Below are 22432 nucleotides of genomic sequence, written 5' to 3'. Positions count from 1 at the left end.
TTTAATTCAACATGCTCATTCATTTAAGTTATAAGAATTCTCTGCTGTGACACTGAAGAACTAAATAGACAGTTTGAGAATTACTTTATGCCTGCCAAGATTTTTCTTTTGTTGGATGTTTTGGTTTAACAGAACCACCCTTAAGCATGCAAATGTTCTTGTCCCAAAAACATGGGGACAAAAGAGGCTGAAAGTATATATAAAATCATCCCAAATGTTGCCAAACTTTAATCTTCTTGAATTTATCTACAATCCAGATGAGTGCAAATGGAGATGTCATCATCTTTCACTGTCAAAGCTTCACTTTTCCAGATTCTAAGCCTGATGCAACATTTTTGAAATTTTGGTCTAATTGTCACGAACACTATGCAACTTTTCTCATTTGTTTTTAAGGGTCCTGTTGGCCCAAGAGGACCTCAAGGCTTACAAGGGCAGCAAGTAAGTCTTTTTATAATTAAACTACATACTGTAACAAAATAAAAACAAATACAAATAAGGTCTCTGTGACATGAATGCTTTTGGCTGGCCTTTAAATTCATATTGTAATGCTCACTTGGAACAAGCTGATTCAGTTAACTTTCACTCAGAAATTTATGCAGCATGTTTTTCAAAGTTTCTTCATGGGGCTCAAGTTTTATCATCTGGTTTCTTTATGTGACTGGCCTCCAATACAAAGAATTTTTATATGCCTTTGCTTCTAAAATAACAGATCATTATCTCATGTCATAATGAAAATTCTCCTAATTGGTTATGTGCTAACTCTGAGGATGAGAAACCAGATCACAGAAGGCTACCACCATGTGGTATTAGAAACTACAGTCAAGATAATTGCTCTATGGAATCTTTAAAAAGAATATAATACTACACTTTCTTTCCATAGCATATCAAATACAAATAAAATAGTGTGGTGCTTTCACCAGATAACTTTTGTAGTGATTTGACAGGCAGTAGGAAATATTTTTTTCAGAAGAAAGGGGAAGAAAAAGAATGCTTAGCTCTGTTAAAGATTTCATACGATTGTTGTCATGTGTGGAGTGTTAATTCAAGCCATTTTATATTCCTGCCGTCGGTGAATAGAAAAACCTAGTTGTTGACGGTGATGAAGAAGATGATGGTCACGTCAAGATCATGGTGCTAACTACCACTGATGGAGCACTCACTCCGTGCCGGCTCTACTCTAGATCCTTAACATGTATTTGTTACCAAGAGAGCTATGACAGCCAAGCGAAGTAGGTAGCATTATTATCCTCATTTCACAGATTAGGAAATTGAGGTATAGAGAGATTCAATAACTCCCTCAAAGTCACAGAGCTGGAAGGTAGTAGAGCCAGCGGTTTAAACAACTGCACCATCTGCAGGAATATGTGATTTAGTATTCTGTTTTTCTTTGGTTTGTATATATAATTTACATATAATTCTATTTATTTACATAATTTGTTCTCAATTTTAGGGTGGTGTTGGCCCTACAGGACCTCCTGGTGAACCCGGTGAACCTGGACCAATGGTAAGTGTCAAGTAAGCATGTAGACCCAGTTAAATATGGGTCCACAGTTGTAATAATGTAATAATAATGATGAACTATTTATTTTGTCAGCTCTTTCCTAACGTAGTGAGAAATTATAGTCCAGTTCAGGAGGCACATATTATGTTTCCTGTGGTAGAGTATTTAAATTCAGAGGCTTTGAATATGGTTAGCAGACCATGCTGACATATTTGCATTTATGAAATTGATTTTTTTTTCCATTGGGCCCATAAGCTGAGGCATGAAACATAAAATTTAGAATATAAATAAGGCTATTTTCTATCATATTTTCATTTGTCTCAAGGATATTTTAGATTTTATCATTGATAAGTATAGGCGCATAGAAGTAAATGTTCTCTTTTCCTTTTGTTTCGTTTTATTATTAGGGTCCAATTGGAGCACGTGGACCAGAGGGTCCTCCTGGAAAACCCGGTGAAGATGTAAGTTGCCTTCCTTCATTATGTTTTGAAACTTTGAAGAAGAAGGAGCTATAGTGTTAATATGAATATTATTCCTTGATTACCAGTTTATTTTCCTCACTTGTAGCTTTCAGACACTCAGGCAAAACTGGAGTGTGGTTTTACAAAATCTAAAAGTATTCTTCATTTTGATGGTTGTATATTGTTAGATTCTGTCTTTTTCCTTGAATTCCCCTGGATTTCCATTGTGATTTCTCCATAAGATACTAGAATTTCTGTCACGATAGCCATGAGTTTTGCTGGTGGAACCCCTGAAGTGAACTTGAAGAAAATACATTGCTCGGATGGCAAAACATTGTTATGAAGTCTTCATTAAATGGAATTTTTTAATGTATTAATAGTGTAGTGCCGATATTGCTCTCCAATGCTAAAAAGCCATTTCTTCAATTGGCTTTTTAAAGTTAAGACTCAACTTCAGGTTTTAACAGTAATAACGGGTGATCTAAGAACAGGATGCAAAAACAGATTTGCTTTTCTGGATTTTTTTTTCTTAATTGTACCAAAATTGAGGATAAAATTATGGGTAAACCATTAATTTCTGTGTGATACTAAACCAGGTAAATATTTTCTCTTAGTGTGTCATGAGATTTATTTAATCAGATTACATTGAATTTGGTTATAAAGAAAATATGTCTAGTAGTTCCTAACTATTTTATCACAAGAAACGACATGTAGTATTCTAAGAAACTCTTAATTCAGGGCCTCATGTTAATATAGAATAACATAGCATATACCCATCTGTGTATGTGTGGGTAAATTCTGATGTTTTAAAATAGTGAGCTAGGTCAGACAATATAATTGATATTAATATCTTCTTCTGGATAAATTAACGAATGAAACCTTCACAGCTGACTGCTATAATGGATTGCCAGCAGGAATAGAGCCAGTTTCACTTTTATACTGTTTGGAGAGCATTGGGCATGAGCTTTCCTTATTTGGTGGTGGTGGTGGGCTGTGGAGGGGGCATGAGCTTTCTGAAAAAAGAGTTTTATCTGCAATTGATTTGTCATCTAGTCTCAGAAGGGAGTATTTTAATCCACTTTGCTTTCTCCTTCCTTTTTTTTTTTTTTTTTTTTTTTACCTTAAAGGGTGAACCTGGTAGAAATGGAAATCCTGGTGAAGTGGGATTTGCAGGATCTCCAGTAAGTTAATACTTATCAATACAATGCCATAAAGGCAAACTTTGAAAAGTAAAGACTATTAAAATCACCTTGTAATTCATTATGTATGTTAGACACTATTACCAAGATATGTTCCCTTCTGTCATTGTGAAATAGTACATTTTGCCAGAGTGACAGCTAATTCCAATTTCCTATTTTGCATTGGCACCATATGAATAATCCTCCTGGAGCCAGATAATTATTTCATAAGCTAACATGGACACTCTCCAAACTGAGTGTCAAATTTACGAAGTCACCAACCTGACCTATTTCTATTTCACAACTTCCTAATCCCATTTGTCTTTTTATTTTTTATTTTTTTTCCATTTGTCTTTTTAATATCTTTATTTTGTATTGTTCACATGTCTAATAGAACAGCTTGAGAGTTTACTGATTTGTTTTTTATATGCTAAGGACAGTAAATTGTGAACAGGATGCCTCTTTGTTCCTCAAACTGTCATGTTGGCTAGAAGTCTTGATCAATGTTCTGGACCCTAAAACCTTATGGCAAGATACACTGATGGCCAGTACCCCTAGCATAGCTATTTTTCCCCCTTGGCTTACCACAGGGACATGTCCCTGGTAACACACTCCACTGGAATTCGGGACCTGCGCCACTTGGCCCTACTCTGAACCCACCTTTTCATCCTCACTCAATGTTACTTTGATAGGCCCTCTCCTAGGATATGCTACACAGGCAATGGGGAAAATTAGAATAAGCAAGCAAAAATCCTCTTAACACTTCTGCTCTTACAGTTTCTCCTTGTCTAACAACCCCTACACTGATTCAACCTTTTATTTCCTACATTTCCTGTAATTTTCTAGTGTTCCTTCCACTCAATACAACCAGTAGTACTGAATTATTTTCCATTTACTTCCTGAAAATTGATGAGGTTCAATGCTGAGATTTTCTTTTAAATGAATGCTCATGTTTTAAGGGAACTTACTGGGCTCCAAGGATTATTTCGTTTCAAATATAAAACCAGCTGTCTGCTCTCTCTCTTCCTTTCCTCCCTCATGAGGAAGGCATGAGGTTTAGTCATTAGCACAGATGTGCACGTCTTCCAGTCCAGGCTTGGGTCTTCCGTCCTGCTGCACTCCTGCGCATCCTCTCAGTGTAGGCCCTCCGTGGGGAGGAAGAGGCCCTGCCAGCATGTCACAGATGCACTCTGCAAGTTCTGTGCAATGACACATGTGATTGGGGTGTGATGACAGTCTCAGGTCAGCAGAAAGGGAAAATTTTATGAGTACTAGTACATCTGGTTCATTTTCTTGTTGTATTAGAGATATGCAATCCATGAGAATTCCCTTGCAGACCACAAAAACTCAATGTTCACTAGTTACTTGAAATAGCATAGCTCATTAATTCTCCTATAGGCTGCATGTACTGAGTTTCCTGCTCAGGAAAGAGAGGGAACAAATATCAGTAAAGTGGGAAGCATTCCAGTGGAAAAACTTAAAGGAAGTTCTTGAAGTGAGGAATTCCTAAGCAGGGCTGTGTAAACAGAAGAATTAGTGGAACTTTATTTGTTCAGAGAACATGGTTTGATGTGCCCTGGCTGTTATAACTCCCCCTTAAAGCACTACAGAAATATTTTCCCTGTAAGAGGTCACAGACGAATGATTGCTTTGCTTTTATCATATGAATTTCATTGAGTATTTAGTAAACAGTGAATGAAGGCAATGATGTCCAGAACAGAAGATTTTGCCATCTGTGAGATTGTGTCAGCACAAGAGAATTTCCTTAGATAAGGTTTGGGAAAAGTGTTATGCGCGTTAAGAGCCATGTTAAACCATTTCTTCAGTTGTTTATTCAGTGTTTATTCATTGGATACCGACTCATGAGGCATAGGGCTGAGTGCCACAGATATGCAGATTAATAGTAATAATTGATAATAATTGATACATCGATCTACGCTATCACTGTACTCAGTTTTCTGGTGCCAGTGGCAGTGGCATTCAATTCAAAGTCAAATTAATGTAGGCAATGAGAATAAGTGAATAATTAAGTCCGTGGGTCCTTATCTATTTGAAGAGAGTGTGAGGAAAAAGTTTCAAGCATCATTTCAAAATAGTCAAACCATTTGGATTTAATCTTCTGTTTGATTTCTTCTTGTTTTTTAATTCACTATGCTTAGGTGGGGGATTCATAAATTAGCATAAATTAAGGCATTATTGAGTCTAGGATCCAACCTGTTCTCTCCATATTTCTTGACCAATCCCAACCCTTCTGTTGGATATTTCACTTCTTTCATTAATCTTTGAAACAGTCATAGATCCTAAAACTTCTCCTGAACATTTTACTTAAAATAAATTTTTGATTACATTTTAATGCAGTCTTTCTAATCCTATTCTGCTGCCCATATTTAGTAGTTCAGAGAAAATAAAACAGATGTATTTATTCTTTTACCACAAGTAAAGCACAATATAGAGAAAGCATAGTTTTCCTTAAGTTCCTTCCCTGTTTTTTTTCCCAAATACGTTGATCTAGTTGGTTTAGACATTGAACATATTGATTTAGGCTTATTTTCCTGTTTTATGTTTGTTGTTTGGTTGTATTTTTTGTTTTTTTTTTATGTTTTGTTTTTGCTACTAATTATAATACAATGATATAGTTTCAAAATTTGGAAATGTCATCAAATCAATACCTGACATTAATCCACATTTTTGTATAAGTCATGTTCCCACTTCTAACAGTGTATTTGCATTGCTAATTTTTGATCACCTAGGTGTATTTTGACAGATTAAAGTGTACTACTCCTTTCTCTTTGTTGGTATTTTGCTAAAAAAAACCTAAGAATTAGATTTTTTTTTGGAACAAAATTTATATTAAGCCATTTCCTATTCTTATTAATGACTTTCAATTGCCTTATCTATTTTTTCCCCCACAGGGAGCTCGAGGATTTCCTGGGGCTCCTGGTCTTCCAGGCCTGAAGGGTCACCGAGTAAGTTCAATCCTTTGAAATCTTTTCAGATATCATAGCTTATTGAGTAGAGTCTGGGGAGCATTACCTTCAACATCTTTATAATTCTGTTTGTCAGTTGTCCTTAGCTGGCTAGGGTCTCCGTATTCATCTGTGGTTACCAAATTCACAATGCTTTTTTATATTTCCTTTGAATTTCATTTGATTCTATAAACAAATATATTTTGTGTTCTTACTGTATACTGGATACTGTACTACAAAAGAGGACACAGTGATGAATGAGAAAAATCCACAGCCTTCAGCTTCAGGTGAATAGGGTTACAGTTATGAAGACAAAATTACGTAGTAGAATAAGTGACATGATACTAGAGAGTGCACTGGGTCATGGGAGGGCCCAATCAGCCCAGACCTGGAAGGCCACAGAAATGCTCTCTCTTTATAACTCAAGATAATTAATATGTAATCGTTATGTGTTACCTACATATATAGAAATTACATATCACTCAAGACGGAGATAACACTTTTATTGCAGCAGCAGTGTGTGCTTGACCACAACATTGATGGGCATGTAACAGAACCAGAGAGCTGTTTCTGGAGAGGATTCTGTAAAGCCTGGTGCCCATCCAACAATGAAGAAAATTTCCATTGGTTGTAGTAAAGAATATACACATGAATGTAATCTGAGAGACTACTTTGAAAAGTAGGGCAAGATTAAAACCATAGAAATTATGGAAGACAGGCAGAGGGGGAAAAAGAGGATTTGCTTATGTAACTTAATGATCATGATACAATTGGTAAAATTGTTCAGAAATATCACACTGTCAATGGGCATAATTGTGAAGTGGAAAAGGCCCTTTCTGAAGAAATATAGTCTGCTGGATCACAAAGAGGTCATGCATGTAGAGCTGTCAACATTATGGGTCGTGGAGGAAACTTTGGTGGAAGAGGAGGCTGTAGTGGAGGTGGTGGCAGCAGAGGTGGTTATGGAGAAGGGGATGGGGATATAATGGACTTGGAGGTGATGGTGCAGTGATGGTGGTGGTCCTGGTTATACTAGTAGGGAGGGACATGGTGGTTTTAGACCAGGATACGGACGCCAAGCAGTCGGATATGGTGGCAGTGGAGGCTATGTTGGTTACAATAAAGGAGGAAACTTTGGAGGTAACTCTGGTGGTGATGGGAGCCACAGTGATTTTTAGAAGTTATAGTGGATGACAGCAATCAAGCTATGGACCCGTGAATGGGGGCAGTTTTGGTGGAAGAAGCTCAGACAGTCCGTATGGTGGTGGTTATGGAGCTGGTGGTGGAGGTGATGGATGTGGTAGCACAAGGTTCTAAATCTCTCAGAAGAAAACGCTACAGTTCTTAGCAGGAGAGAGTGAGAGTTGTCAGGAAACAGAGAAATTACTGCGGCTTACATAGGAAACCCTTCCTACCCAGGACTCTCACAGCCCCAGTTGGCAAACCTTGCAGCTATTATTACTGCAGTTAGTGTCAGATGAGGTCTTTTATCTGTTACAGTTTTTTCTTTTTCTTTTTCATTTCATCACATCAGGTATATTGTCCAACATTGTGGTTGTGGTGCCAGGAATAAAAAATTAAGAGATTTTTAACTGTGTAGTTCAGTTTTTCTACATTTCAGTACAGAAGATTTCACAAAATGCAGTTTTTAAGGTGTTTACTTGTGAGTTAACAAGTAAAGAAGATGATTGTTAATTACTATTTTGCATGAATTTTGCTCAAGTGAACTGTAAGGAAACACTTGCTGACTTGCAGTTTAGGGGGAATTGATTCTTTGGATTTCCAAACCAGAAATAGACTCTGACATGTGGAGAACATACATATTTGTATGTTTACAGTATGTTTTAGATAAGTAGAATTAGGTATTTAAATTAGCATATTTGTGAATTTTATAACATTAAGATTTACCTTCAAATGAAAAAAGATCTCAAAATTCCAGAAAAAAAAGAAATTACCTATCTTCTTTCTATCTGTCATCTAATTATCAGAAAGCATGACTGATATTTAATAAGTATATACTGGCTGGCCTGTTTTGAGTAGTTGAGCCTCTGATTAGAATGCGCGCTGCTATACTAGTTATTAATTATTTTGAATGTCATCCATTGCTATAACCCAGAGTTTATAAGTATATAAACTGCATAATTATTTGTCTTCTCTAAAACCACCATAAGTCTTTCATATGTAGCTATAGATGAAATTTCTGCGAAGTCACAAAAATCTGAAAGGTGAGAACACTACAAATTAAGAATGTTGCTCTAATTTTCTTTGAATAGGCTTTCAAAAAACTGTTGAAAATTTGGAAACATTCTGAGTGACAACTTGAAATGACCATTTTTATATTTTTATAAGGCACTTTCTGTGAGCTTCTTTTTGGTTCTTCTTTTACAAATCTGAGGATGAAAAAAAAAGCAAGTAAAATATAAATTTATATTTCTCTTCTTAGGGACACAAAGGTCTTGAAGGCCCTAAAGGTGAAGTTGGGGCAACGGGTTCCAAGGTAAGCATGCCCATTATCCCTAAGTCACGTCTCTGTCACACCTTAGGTTTGCTTCAAGTGCCTACCAATTTTTCAGAGCCATCTTAAATTAAGTTCTGGAGGAATGAGGAGTACCAAAAAAGAGATAGTTGAGTAGGTAAATATAATTTTTCAGAGACGAGTGGCAGTAGATTTGGCAGGGCCCATGACATGGCTTCCCTTTGCCACCAAGAACAGCCATCATGGCACTGGGTTTCTGCCAGCATGGGGTGGGTGTTACATGAAGATGGTACTGTGAATTCACCCGTTAAACACACTCCCTCTTCTTTCTTCTTCCAAAATATCTGAGAGGTTTAGGTAGTCGTTAGCTTCATCATTTAGTACCCTTTTATTAATTCCAAGGCCTTCTGGCCATTGTCTTCACAAGATGTGTTTACATTTCGAGAGAGAGAAAGAGAGAGAGACCATAAAAGAAGTACAGAGGACTTTTTAGTGGGAACTTCATGCAAGATATACATACACATATCTCTGTGTGTGTTTGTGTGTGTGTGTGTGTGTGTGTTTATATATGTGTATATGCATTGGCTTTAATCTTTTTTATTTTTTTTATTTTTATTTTTTTTTTTAATTTTTATTTACTTATGATAGTCACAGAGAGAGAGAGAGAGGCAGAGACACAGGCAGAGGGAGAAGCAGGCTCCATGCACCGGGAGCCCGATGTGGGACTCGATCCCGGGTCTCCAGGATCGCGCCCTGGGCCAAAGGCAAGCGCCAAACCGCTGTGCTACCCAGGGATCCCCCAATCTTTTTTATTTTTAAACTTCCTATAATAGATCTTAAAAGGTCAGTTTTAGCTTTGCAAAGTTTTACTTGAGTTAAAGTATTATCAGATATAAACATATAATTACTTTTTGATCCTAATTAATATGAATAGACATGATAGTCTTATCGATCTTGTTTACATTTTCAGTTTTATTTTATACTTATTTCTATAGAAACTAAATTGCTATTGCATTTTAAGAGAAAATAATGCATCAGAATTTTGAGGCCCTTCATTTCAAGTATACCTTTCAGATGCCCAGTCTGAAAATATACTTTTAAAATCACACACACACACACACACACACACACACAGAAAAAGTGATGTATCAGTTGTAGGTTTCTCATACTGTAATATAACCTCATTTTTGCTTTAGGGTGAAGCTGGCCCTACTGGTCCAATGGGTGCCATGGGTCCAATGGTATGTATCAATTTAATTCTTTGGGTTTTGTTCATTTGTTTTTTTTTGGTTTTGTTTGTTTGTTTTTATTTTTTAGAAATTAAGAGAATGTTTATATGAAAAATAAAAAGACATGGAGAAGATATGTTACCTGATGAAGTAAACTTGATTACCAGCTGATAGAAAGGCATATCCAGAGAATTGCACCCTTTAAATAGAACAGGCTTCTTGCATTTCATTGTTTTTCTTAACCATTGAATGCTCTTCTTCTTTTTCTATAGTTAGTGTTTAAATCAGAATTATTGTAGATTTAGTCCATTATAGTTACATAAAGTAAAATCTATTAGGTAAGAGGTGGTAGGTTATGTATCCCCACAGGTGGAGATTTTTTCAAACCCAAAGTTGCTTCTAGAAATACTACTGTTTGGTGGCCAATTATGATGAGTCTTGGTTGGATTGCGTGATGTAGCCCGACTACCTTAGGAGTCAAATAAGATGCTTCAAGAGATGTTTTTTTCTCTCTCATCTGTAGGGCCCAAGGGGAATGCCAGGAGAAAGGGGGAGACTTGGGCCACAGGGGGCTCCTGTAAGTATGTGTGCTTCAGTGTTCTCAAAGGAACTGAATATGTCTTTTAAATGAGAAAATAGTACTGGTTGTCTACTTTTTAATTTTTCAGTTTTTATCTTTGCTTTTTATTTTGAAATAAATTTAGGTTTACAGAAAAATTGTAAAGGTAGTATAGAAAGTTCCTGTGCAAGCTTCACCTAGCTTCTGTTAATGTTAACAGCCTACATAACCACAGTACATTTGGTGCCTACTTATATTAATACAAAAGTTAAGAAAACTACAAAAACCTATAGCAGCATGGAATAGAGTCCATGAAAAAATAAAAAATTTGGAATAGTAATAAAATTATAGTAGGTACTATTTACCAAGCAGCTGTCGTATGCCAAACGTTCTTCCATGCTTTATTTCACATTCATCATAATCCTAAAAGGTAACTACTGTGAGTGTACCCTTTTAAAACAGCCAAGTTTTCTGATTATCTGTGTTTGGTTTATTTTATTAGTCTTTTAAAGCTTTTTTTATTTATTCATGAGAGAGTGTGAGTGTGAGAGTATGAGCCGGAGAGAGGGACAGAATGAGAGGGAGAAGCAGGCTTCCTGCTGCGCAGGGAGCCCAATGTGGAGCTCGACCCCAAGAGGCTGAGATCATAGCCTGAGTTGAAGGAAGACATTTAACTGTCTGAACTACCCAAGTACCCCTGTCATTGATTTATTTTAAATGTATAGATTGAGAAATGCCCTTGCTGTCTGCCTGTGTGCCTTGACCTAGCCAGATAGGGGATGTATTCCATTGTTTCTGTTCATAGCTCCCTGAAGGTATTAGACTATACTTGCTAATATTTCAACCTTGCAGTTCATTGTATTGCACCTGCTTTAATTTGGACAATTAAGGACTGCACCTGGCCTTTATTACGAGATCTTCTCATCTCCATTAATAATAGGAATCCCAGGCTTACAGTATCCCCTGCTGTTACCCTTAGCCTAAAGATGACAACCACCTTAGAGTTTCTGAGTAGTACCAAAGTCAGGGCCTTGGCTGGGGAGAACTGAGACCCTCTCACTAGGCCCTTTCTTATCCCTTTGAAGATAAAGTGTTGTCTGGAAACACAGAAAATACTGTAGAACATAGTTGCTGCCTCACCCACCCTTACATGGAGTATCCACTCTAGTATGTTTACTTCTCTGTGCTTCATTCTACTACCTGCCAAGGCAGTCCCAGCATTTCTATCCCACTTAGTCTAGGCCATTGCTCTTTCTAAGTTTCAAAGAACCATCTCCCATGTCAACACCATTTTTCAGAGTCTTTATCAGAGTGCTAACTGTGCATCATGGGAGAGTGTGTATTCTTTAAGTTTCCCACTTTATGTTCTTTCCCTCCTGATCCAGTACCCTCAGGACCTACTCACATGCATTCTCTTTTGGATTCTCCCTCTGCGTGATGTAAAGCACTCATGACTCCTTTGGTGTGTGTCTTCCCTCTTTTATCAGAAGCAACTTTTCCTCAACTTAGTTATTTTGAGAAAAATAGTTATTCATCTGGTGGCCAAAGGACAGGAGTAGGGGGGTAGTGGTGGTAGCATATATTGCCTGGTAAAGTAGAGGCTTCTGCATTCCCTTTAAGCAAGGAAGAATAAGCTATTAATGGTGGGGATGGTGGGAATTTCTACAGGCCCATAGACTTCAGAGTTGAGATTTCAAAGTTCTTAAGATATCCCAATGTCAAATTTCATTCCTTCTAACCAAGGGCCCTCAAAATAGGGACGGCATAACAGGCTTTCTGTGCTTTAGAATTCAGCCTTCACTTCACAAGGGCTCTTGAAGCTTTATCAAGCCCTGATCCCAACCATCAACTTTTTCTTCCCTCTGATTGTAGAAGATTACGATATTTTAAGATGCTTCCAAAAGAGTCTTATAATGATGATTAAACACCATTAGCCTTTCAGTGTTTTTCTCCAATGTATTCATTCAACAAGAGCCATGAAATTCCGTCAATTTTATAATTGCTACTACTAATCCTTCTCAAGTGCCTGAGCTACTGTACCCATAGCCCTTTCTCTGACACTTGCGCCCTATCTCAGTTTACTACTGGAGACAATGTTCATTGCTGCATCACCCCAGGATGTCAAGAGTGAGTCCTACTTCATCTATCACAAGCCATTCAGTGAGGAGTCCAGCTTTACATTTTCATTTTAGAGTCCGCTTTCTTGTACTTCTTCAGGCACCAATGGTATCAGGGTGTTAGGTCTGGTTTCCTAGGAAACAACATCAAAGCAAAGACTTATATGCAGGACATTTATTGTGGAGTGCTCTCAGAAACTACATTTGTGAAGAAATGAATAAAAAGCAGGGTTTGTCACAGGGAGAATTTAAACTGTATTACAGTTACAACAAAAACCCCAGTCTCCATGAGTCTTCAGTTCCATGAGAACTATGGGGCTGGCATGGCTCATCAGACTTGTCATGAATGGGGGGGCCAATCCTTTGCACCACTGCAGTAACCTGGGAAGAGGCATAACCTTGGCCCTGTGAACTCCTTAGCTGAGGGTAGTTTATGGGAGGGTCTTAACTATGAGTCATCAGCTTGTAACACTTCCAGCAGTGGTACAATGGTTTCTTCAGTGCTGAAGGAAGATCTAGATGATAGCCATAGCATTCACTATTTAATTTCCTCTGTGTGTGCGTGCGTGTGTGCGTGTGTGTGTGTGTGCTTTATTTTGTTGTTTTTACAAGAAACACATTCCTCTCTGAGTTAATCTCTTAGGAAGGCAGATGTACAAAATTTCAGTATCTTTGAGATCATTTTATTTAAAGTCATATGTTCCAAGTAAAAAGGATCATTTTAATCAGTTTCATTTTTTCAATTTTGATTCTTCTTTGTTATTTTTGTAAGGACAAGTGTGTTTATTACTACCTTATCAGTGTTATACAAAAATATATTTTTATCGTTACTGACCCATTTAAGGGTTGTTGGTTAACTTTAATATTTATTCTTCAGTTTTTAACATGGAAATTTTAGAAAACGAATTATGAGCAAATACTGTAGAAAATGGAATTTTATTTGTCTTTTCCCTCATAATTAGGGACAACGAGGCACACATGGTATGCCTGGAAAACCTGGGCCAATGGTGAGTTGTATTACTTTCATATTCATTCACTCATTTATTGTTCCATTTGTACATCCGTTAATATTTACAGAGCAATCAGCGTCCTGGACACTTGGAATAAAAAGGTGATAAAAAGGTGATAAACACATATTACTTATATTTGGAAACTGCCTTAATTATCAAGGGAGAGAGATATATCAGTTACTATTGCAGTGTAATGCTGTTGCTAACTGCTATGCTGTGCAGTGCAACTTGAAGTACAATTATGGGAACCTACTTGTCTGTACCTACATCTAGAGTAAGATAAAGATATCAAAGAGGACTTAAAGAGGAGCAACTTTCAAGTTAAGTCTTGAAAGATGAGCATATAAAATGAGCAGAGCAGGAGGGGGCAGCCCGGGGTGGCTCAGTGGTCTCTCATAAATAAATAAAATCTTAATAAAATAAAATAAAATAAAATGAGCAGGAATGTAGCATGGTCTACAGGATGGATAGATGAGAACAGCACAATAAGCTCAGAGAAATACTAGGAGGGTAAATCAGATTTGAAATTATTTGCCTTTAGGATCTTTCCTGCTTTGTTACTCCTAAAAAGGAAATAATAGATAGCAGGAAAACATAAGTATAGTTTAAAAGAGATTTTATTACTGCAAAACTGATGGAATTACAGTACACTCCTCAGAGAAGAATCAGGATAACCTAGAATGGAATGCTTCCTTTAAAAAAAAAAAAAAAAAGGTTTTATTTATTTATTCATGAGAGACACACAGAGAGACAGAGACACAGGAAGAGGGAGAAGGAGGCTCCATGCAGGAAGCCCGATGTAGGACTCCATCCCAGGACTCCGGGATCACACCCTGGGCCCAAGGCAGAAGCTCAACCGCTGAGCCACCCAGGAGCCCAAGAATGGAGTTCATCTTATACTCATTTCTTTCAATGATTTAAACTCTATGCATGTCTTCCCAAATATGGGATAGTGATAAATATCCACATGTCAGCTTGAAAAAAAAAATCACTGTAAAATATCCAGGTGATTCTTAAGCATCATTTTTATAAAGTACAGTCCCGGATTTTGGTATAAAACAACTTTCTAAAAACTATATTACTTGGTTAACACAAAGAAAGTACATCTCTCAAGAAGCAGTTGTTTCAAACAGTTTGTGATTGTGACTTGTTCTCTAATACACTACAACAACAAGTGTTTAATGCCACTGGACATGTCTTTTGGTACTATTTCATACCAATGTTGGAAGGTACTTATAATAAAATTATATTATCGTTGGGATTTGAAAGTACTAAGTGGATTATTCTTATGTGTCCAAATACAGAACGTTGTCTAAGAATGAAAGATGACTCAGTAGGACATTGATTAAAAAACATGTCTGATCACTTTTCTGGTTTCTCTTAATAGGGTCCTCTTGGGATACCTGGATCGTCTGGTTTTCCAGGAAATCCTGGGATGAAGGTAAAATGTTAATATGTTTAGCTGATTACAAGAAGTACTTGGTTATGAATCCCAAAGTGAGGAACTTCATTTCATTAATTGTATGGAGGTTGCTCTTAACCATGGAAAAAGCCTAGAGCGTTCTCAGTGCTATTCCGGTAGGGGAAAAAAAAATAGCTTAGAATATTTAAAAATGAGATTAGCAAACAATATGTAATTGAAAGAGAATTACTGATAATTATACAATTGTAATATCAAAGAATCTGTTGCCTTAGAACTCTAAGGCTAGACGATTGTAACAGCTGCAAGGAATAAGAACTTAATCTGAATTGGAGCTCTGTTCCTGGATACAGCACTAAATAGCAGAATGTTCTAAACAATAGGAGGTTGAAATAAATCAGAGGTTGTCAAAAGGCTGTTCTCTCACACAGTGCTGGCTTTCACTCCTATTCCTGCTCCCTACCATTGACACAACCCATTTAAAGGAATAAGCAGGGAGGCTATTTGGCTTTCCACAGGGGAAGGGATTAAAGTATTCTGTTGGGATGATTTACATTTGTAGGGAGCCACAATTTGTTCTTTCAGTCTTTGGGATGATAAATTCAAGGATTAGAGTAGGAGATTATTAAGATTATACTAGCTAAATTAGTGAGTACATTCCGAACACTACTTACAAGTTTTAAACAACACGGTGTGTTTGATTGCCTCTCACACCCAGTTTCCCCTTGGCAATAGTTTTCTTTATCTCAAAGAGGAGATGTACTCACAAGAGGCCATGGCAATCCCCTCACTTCTCTAAATCTTCTCCTCCATATAGGTGTCCTCCATATAGATCCACGCTTCCTGTTAGTAGTGCTACTCAAATGGGTTTTGAACTCTATTTTGAAACAAACAACAACAAAAAAGTCCATAGCTGACATTTTAAATACTCTGAAATGTCACCGTCATCAAGTCAAATGATTCTTCAGGCTGTCTCTAATGCTGTCTCTCAACTCTGGGCCGCAGAGATGTGGCTGCTTTACAGTGGCACCCTGCATCATTTCACTAACCAACCCCTTATTCACTGAGAACTCACTGTGCACTGGAGCTCGTAGGACCCTCTTGAGGTTCCCTCTGTTTCTGATCTGCTCCCTGAGGTCCTAATCCAGCTGTTCTTGCCTCTGGCCTTAGAGGGCCTATCCCCCCATGGTCCCTCATCAAAATATTCAAAAACCGTTCCCCCTTCACGTGAGACCCTCTGCTCTTACACTGAGCTCTGGCCAGAGAGCTAGAGATAGAATGAATACTCACAGCTAAGACTGAATGAATGAATGAATGCCCACGACTAAGACTGGGCAGAAAGCAGTTTCTGCTAGATTGTGGCATCTAGCTAAGACCTCATTAGAATCACAATTTATATAACAGTTCATGCTGCATATTTCCTTCTCCTCCTCGGGTTTTCTAATACTGGCTGTTGGCTACTGAAAACTGCTTAAAAATCAAACACTTTGCAAAACTGTTTTTCACAGAAATTGTTTGTTTGTCCTATTCCTACCTCCCCAAACATAAAATTCCCAGATCTTTGTTTTTGGCTGGGATTCTGCTACACCTGTTAAATTCTTCCATGGTCTCTGTTTTTCTGGATGAAGAATAAACTTCCATCTCCAGTTCCTTGTATTTCAAGGATTCAGTAGGGATTTAACATGTTTTATTGGCACTAATGAACACCCATAGGCTTACAATTTTAGTTTTAAAATTCCAGCTCCAGGTTCCACTAGGTTAAAGCTAGAGGGATCTAATATGTTTATAAAATACAGAAAGTCACTTAGGTTTAAATTTCGGATAAATAGAGAATAAATTTTTAGTATAGATATGGCCCAAATATTGCCTAGGACAAACTTATACTTATTTGTTATTTATCTGAATTAAAAGTGAACTAGACATTTATATTTTTATTTACTATCTGGACCACTATCTTGGGTTGAAATAATGGTAGTTATCAGGTTACCTTGACGACTTAGCTTTGCTATTAATGTTACAGACATCATCACACTCGAAGAGGTTTAGGAAAGTGAGTCCACTTGTTAAGTCATAGTTAGGCACACATCCTTTGTAAACCAGTTTGTGCTTATGACTCCTTTAAATACTTGAGTATTAAATGTAAAGCTCCAAAGAAGCAATATACTTTGAACCACACATTTATGTTCTTCTTAAATTAACATTTCTTTTGTATCCTGTTAGGGAGAAGCAGGTCCCACTGGAGCAAGAGGCCCCGAAGGTCCCCAGGGTCAAAGAGGTGAAACTGGGCCACCAGGCCCAGTTGGCTCTCAAGGTCTTCCTGTAAGTTCCTAGTACATTTAAGAACCATATTCTTAACAGAAAGCTTGACATGTTTTATAACTTCAGAACAAAGGCAATCTATTTTAATATATCTTCTTTGAATTATGAATGAGTGTTTGCAACTGACTTAAAAAAAACATAATTCTCTTGTCAGCTCTGCAAAATTCTATCTACTTTATGGAAAAGGGAATTAGTTACAGAAGTGAGTTTTAGGATATAATGGTGGTTGATGTTTTACAACAATTTTCTGCTTCCTTTTGGAATATGAGTGGACATCCAAAGACCACCCTAGATATAGCTTAATAGCTTACAAACTTTTCATGTATCTTGTAGGGTACAGTAGGAACTGATGGTACACCTGGTGCCAAAGGCCCAACGGTGAGTAACTAAGTGCATTCGTGCCACATGAAACACAAGTGGGCGTGATCCTTAGGACCATAGACCTGTACGTAGTCTCTGCTCATCATGTCGTTCTTTCATTCTGATAGGGCTCTCCGGGTACCTCCGGTCCTCCTGGCTTGGCAGGGCCACCTGGATCTCCAGGGCCTCAGGGTAGCACCGGACCTCCAGGAATTCGAGGCCAACCGGTAATGTCCTTTAAAATAACTATCATCGTTAGTATAATCTGACGAAGAGCACCAAGAAAAACAGTATTCAGTGAGATGGAATGAAACATAGATAATGTGACTTATTTGAATGAGCCAATTAAAGACAGAAATCTTTGTAAAGTGGAAGCCAAATGTTAATGTACAGTGTAGGCTTTTAAATTCAAAGGGGAACATTATTGCATTGTGTTGGATTTTAGTGGTTTTTAAATTTAAAATAATAAGGTCATGACTTTGGTCTGCCTCATAGAATTTATCAGTATTTGAATAATAAACTGATGGAAATATTTTACAAGCCAGTGTGAAGAAATCTGGAGGCTATAATGACACTTTGGTTAAAATGGGTTTAACGGCTGTTTCTCGAGCTATTGTGAAAAGTGATTCCACCATATTGTTCAAATCAAATGAATTTCCATATTTTGTGAAATTATTTATTAGAAAAAAATGTTACGACAAGCCCATAAGAAATAAACACATTGAGAAGCTGTGCTTATATATTTTTAGCTTGATATGTAAAAATTAAAACTTTCTTTCATAACACTACCTAAAACAAATATTTTGAATTCTGTTCCAAGTAACTTAGTTATGCTAATAAATCCTTTTAAATGCTGGTGACAGATTTATTAAGACATAAATGTTGCTGATACATCACATTTGATTTTATCATGTTCTCAATTTAGCAATCTGCTCCCCACAAGTTTAACTAGTATTTAAAAATACACGTATAAAAAAAACACAGAACGCTCCAAAGATGAAATGCCTGTTTGAAGTTGTCCAACTGTCAATAAAGAGAACATAAATATAAAATTATCTTGATTCTGGGTAAACAAGTCTGTTTCCTAAAATAAACCTGAAATAGATTTATCTGTAGAAGTTATCATTGTTAGTTCTATTTTAATTAGCAAATTGGAATAACTGAATAATTCTAAATTTCCTAGTATGCATGATAAAACAAGATTTTAAAAATAAGTCTCTGAAAACTGTAAAATAGACAAACTGCTACCTAATCAATACTAGATTTTATAAAATTTCACATACATTCTACAAGATTTGCAAAATTTAAAAAATGATAACACAAACTTACCGGCAAAAGTTTTCAAGGCCCACTTAGTGTAATTAATTAAAGCAGGTTGGACTGGCTAAATGTCCTGGTTCTTATAACTATTCATACTTTTATTTTAGGGCGATCCAGGAGTTCCGGGTTTCAAAGGAGAAGCTGGCCCAAAAGGGGAACCAGTAAGTCTTCATTTTTTTGTTTAAAGGATAAGAAGAGCATGAATATTGTTCCAGAGTGCACAGGTCAACATGCTCAAGTGTTAACATAATAATACTGAGAAATATACCTTTAGATGGAAACAGTTTAATACAGTTTCATGTTTATAACTGACTTCATTTTAAATGAAGCTTTTGACTATGACTCCCTTGTACTATGGTCTTTCTGATAACTGTCCTTCTGTTTTTTTTTTTTTTTTTTTTTGTCCTTCTGTTTTCAATAGGGGCCACATGGTATTCAGGGTCCAATAGGCCCACCTGGTGAAGAAGGCAAGAGAGGTCCCCGAGGTGATCCAGGAACAGTCGGTCCTCCAGGCTCCATGGGAGAAAGGGTAAAATTTGAATAATAAAATACTAGAATTGTAGGGGAATTATATGGGTAAATTTTGGGATAGTAAGGAATGATAGAGTAGTTAAAAGATATGCCTGCAAGTGCATTTCACAGCAGAATGCAGGATGTTCAGGATGATTGTGAATTAAAGGAGCCAACTGTTTAATTGGTGCTCATTCATTCATTCAGCGAATACTGATTGAACAACTACACTGGGCCAGTTTGATATATTGGTACTTAGGCTACATCAGTGAAAAAGAAGGCTGTGGTCCCAGCCTTCTGTACTAGTGGGGGCTAGTAATAATAGTTTACTGCAGTGGGGAGGTACACAATAAACAAGGGCAATAATAGTTTACTGCAGTGGGGAGGTACACAATAAACAAGGGCAAACAAAAATATAATTATGCATTTCAATGAATGCTGTATATACACGTAGGAAATAACAGGGTGATGTGTAAAGAGAGAATAACAGTATATGATGGTAGTGTGACATTAGGTGGTTAGCAAATAGGATTCTTTGGGAAGATGGCATCCTAGCTGACACCTGAAGGTGAGGGTGAGCAAGAGAACTTGGAGAAAGAACATTGTCAGCAGAGGAAACAGGAAATGCAAAGCCAGGAGGCAGGAGGGTCGGTGACTTTAGAGATCAGAAGAGGTCGCCATAATGAAACAACAATATCACCGTACATTTGTAGAAACTTTCAGAGGAAGCACGGAGCTTCACGTGGGAGACAAAACAAATACGTGTCATTGACATTTTGATGGTGGTGGATGGTGCCATTCCTTTGCTGCTCATATCAGATTTTCTCTATATTTAATTTTACAATGAATTGTTAGTATAGTTCTTAATTTGAATAATTTTTGGCTCAGTACTTACATGTTTTCCAAAATTTAACATTTCTTTCCATATAGTTAGGTTTTTTTTTTCTTCCCCTCCTTACCTATCTATTGCCATGTTGGCTTGATCACACCTCTTAAAACCATATAATACTAAAAGTAAAAATTACCCACTCATGATACATTTCAAGAGCATCGACAACAATTAAGAATCACATTTTGGTCATTTGTAGGGTGCTCCTGGCAATCGTGGTTTTCCAGGCTCTGATGGCTTACCGGGACCGAAGGTGAGGTCATCCTATCAAATGTTGACGCTCACGTGGGTGGTGCTCCAAAAGATGCCACTGTCCGGAATGGTGCTCTAGCTTTGGTCCACGTGGGTCCAGATCTGAAGAGTGACATGGAGGTTGAGCCTAATGTCAAATCCCTCTTGTGCCGTTTCTATTCTATAGAGGGATGGGAGACATATAATGGTTGGAAGTAGGGAGAAGTTTGTTTTCGGACTTTTTAGGGACACTGCTGAGAAGAAAAGGTCATACATCTTTCCTTTGACTGGTATATATACTTTTTCCTTTATCCAGAATTTAGACTTTAAAATTTTGGTATTTTTTTCCCCAAATCTAGATTAGATAATTTTCATTGGCTAATGATGAAAAACCACTATCCTATAAGAAATACAAATTAGAAGAGACTATGTTGTGACATTTTTTGTGACTTTGTAACTACTTGACAAAGCATCTGTATGGTATACCAGTACTTTGATTTGTACAACATACATTTCATATTTATTGCTTTTATTTTCCTGCACCATTTCTTTTTTTCCCTGACACATTCTGCTTTGCATTGGAACAGGGGGCTCAAGGAGAGAGGGGTCCTGTAGGTTCTTCAGGACCTAAAGGAAGTCAGGGGGATCCAGGACGGCCAGGCGAACCTGGGCTTCCAGGTGCTCGGGTAAGAACACAGCAGTTTGCTACATCAAGCCAGAACTGCTCTTGAGAATTCAGTGAAAGGACGTTTTGACTTAGCGAGTCTTGACAAGTTGGAGCATTTCTTTGGTTTTACAATTTTTTTTTTAGATTTTATTTATTTATTCATGAGAGACACAGAGAGAGAGGGGCAGAGACACAGGCAGAGGGAGAAGCAGGCTCCATGCAGGGAGCCTGATGTGGGACTCGAGCCCGGGACCCCGGGGTCACGCCCTGGGCCCAAGGCAGGCACCAAACTGCTGAGCCACCCAGGGTTCCCCCTGGTTTTACAATTTTGACCTGATTGACTTTTTAAAATACTGGTTTGCTATTTTATCATGTATAGAAAATATAGTAATTTCTACGCTCCCTTTCTCAAAGGAGTACATATTAATGGTTTTGCCACTTGACATGAAAGAAAATCGTCTTTGTCAACATTTATTTTTTCCTTTACTTGCTAACAACTAATTTCCTTGGCTTTTAGCCAAAGAGAATTCGTGATAAATTTCATTTTGACCAAATGTCATTTGAAAATTCATTTGGACTATGGAATCACTCTTATATTCGGTTGTCAACAATGCTCCTTGAAGAGAAAGGAATTCATACAATAAATTGTTGGATGGAAACATACATTTGGCTACGTGATCTTGAACCCAGCGTTCACTATATGAGTAGAAGTGTATTATAGCTTCCTCCTTCTATGTGGCAAACTGGCATTTTCTTAGGAAATGGCCAGGCCAGCTGAAGGGGCAATCAGCATTGCTTAGAGGAAGAATGACCCCCCCCTCCCCGACTGTAGCTCACATCTGGACTGGGAGGAACATGAATACTAAAAACCTGTGGGCAGCATAGCTTTGGGTGCTGTGAGTTTGGAGTAACATGCACCTGCCTGTTGGCCAGGGCCAGTATGCTGTGCTCACGATGCTGTTACAATTCTGCTCACGTGGGAGTTCCAAGGCAGAGTGGCCTGTGTGCCCACCATGTAGACTTGCTTGCTCACATGTGACCTGTCCCTTGTGGGGGGAGAGGATGCCCTCGGAGGCTGTGCTGTGGGCCCCCACCCTGGCCCGTGGAAAGCCCACATAGTGAGGCCTGTTGGCACGCTGTGTTTTCTGCCTTGGTCCTTCCAAAGCCAGGAGGGGTGAGGACCCCAAGGGGCCTGTAGGCCTGTCTGGAGGAGCCTAAG

General features: G+C 37.7%; 1 protein-coding gene across 1 annotated transcript in view; it reads left to right on the top strand.

Annotated features, from left to right (window-relative positions):
* Positions 1 to 22432, top strand: part of COL5A2 (collagen type V alpha 2 chain) — a 138567-nt gene that overhangs the window by 82765 nt on the left and 33370 nt on the right. The window contains exons 9-25 of the mRNA XM_072752150.1: positions 394 to 438; positions 1451 to 1504; positions 1909 to 1962; positions 3090 to 3143; positions 6053 to 6106; positions 8550 to 8603; positions 9779 to 9823; positions 10335 to 10388; positions 13450 to 13494; positions 14885 to 14938; positions 17138 to 17236; positions 17570 to 17614; positions 17725 to 17823; positions 19024 to 19077; positions 19338 to 19445; positions 20515 to 20568; positions 21134 to 21232. Coding sequence (XP_072608251.1) covers positions 394 to 438; positions 1451 to 1504; positions 1909 to 1962; positions 3090 to 3143; positions 6053 to 6106; positions 8550 to 8603; positions 9779 to 9823; positions 10335 to 10388; positions 13450 to 13494; positions 14885 to 14938; positions 17138 to 17236; positions 17570 to 17614; positions 17725 to 17823; positions 19024 to 19077; positions 19338 to 19445; positions 20515 to 20568; positions 21134 to 21232 — 1071 coding nt within the window. The remainder of the gene's footprint in view (positions 1 to 393; positions 439 to 1450; positions 1505 to 1908; positions 1963 to 3089; positions 3144 to 6052; positions 6107 to 8549; positions 8604 to 9778; positions 9824 to 10334; positions 10389 to 13449; positions 13495 to 14884; positions 14939 to 17137; positions 17237 to 17569; positions 17615 to 17724; positions 17824 to 19023; positions 19078 to 19337; positions 19446 to 20514; positions 20569 to 21133; positions 21233 to 22432) is intronic.

The sequence above is a fragment of the Vulpes vulpes genome, chromosome 3 (genome assembly GCF_048418805.1).
Source record: "Vulpes vulpes isolate BD-2025 chromosome 3, VulVul3, whole genome shotgun sequence".
NCBI classification, from domain to species: Eukaryota; Metazoa; Chordata; class Mammalia; order Carnivora; family Canidae; genus Vulpes; species Vulpes vulpes.
The sequence above is the reverse complement of the archived record's forward strand: the minus strand, read 5'-3'. Positions and strand labels throughout refer to the sequence as shown.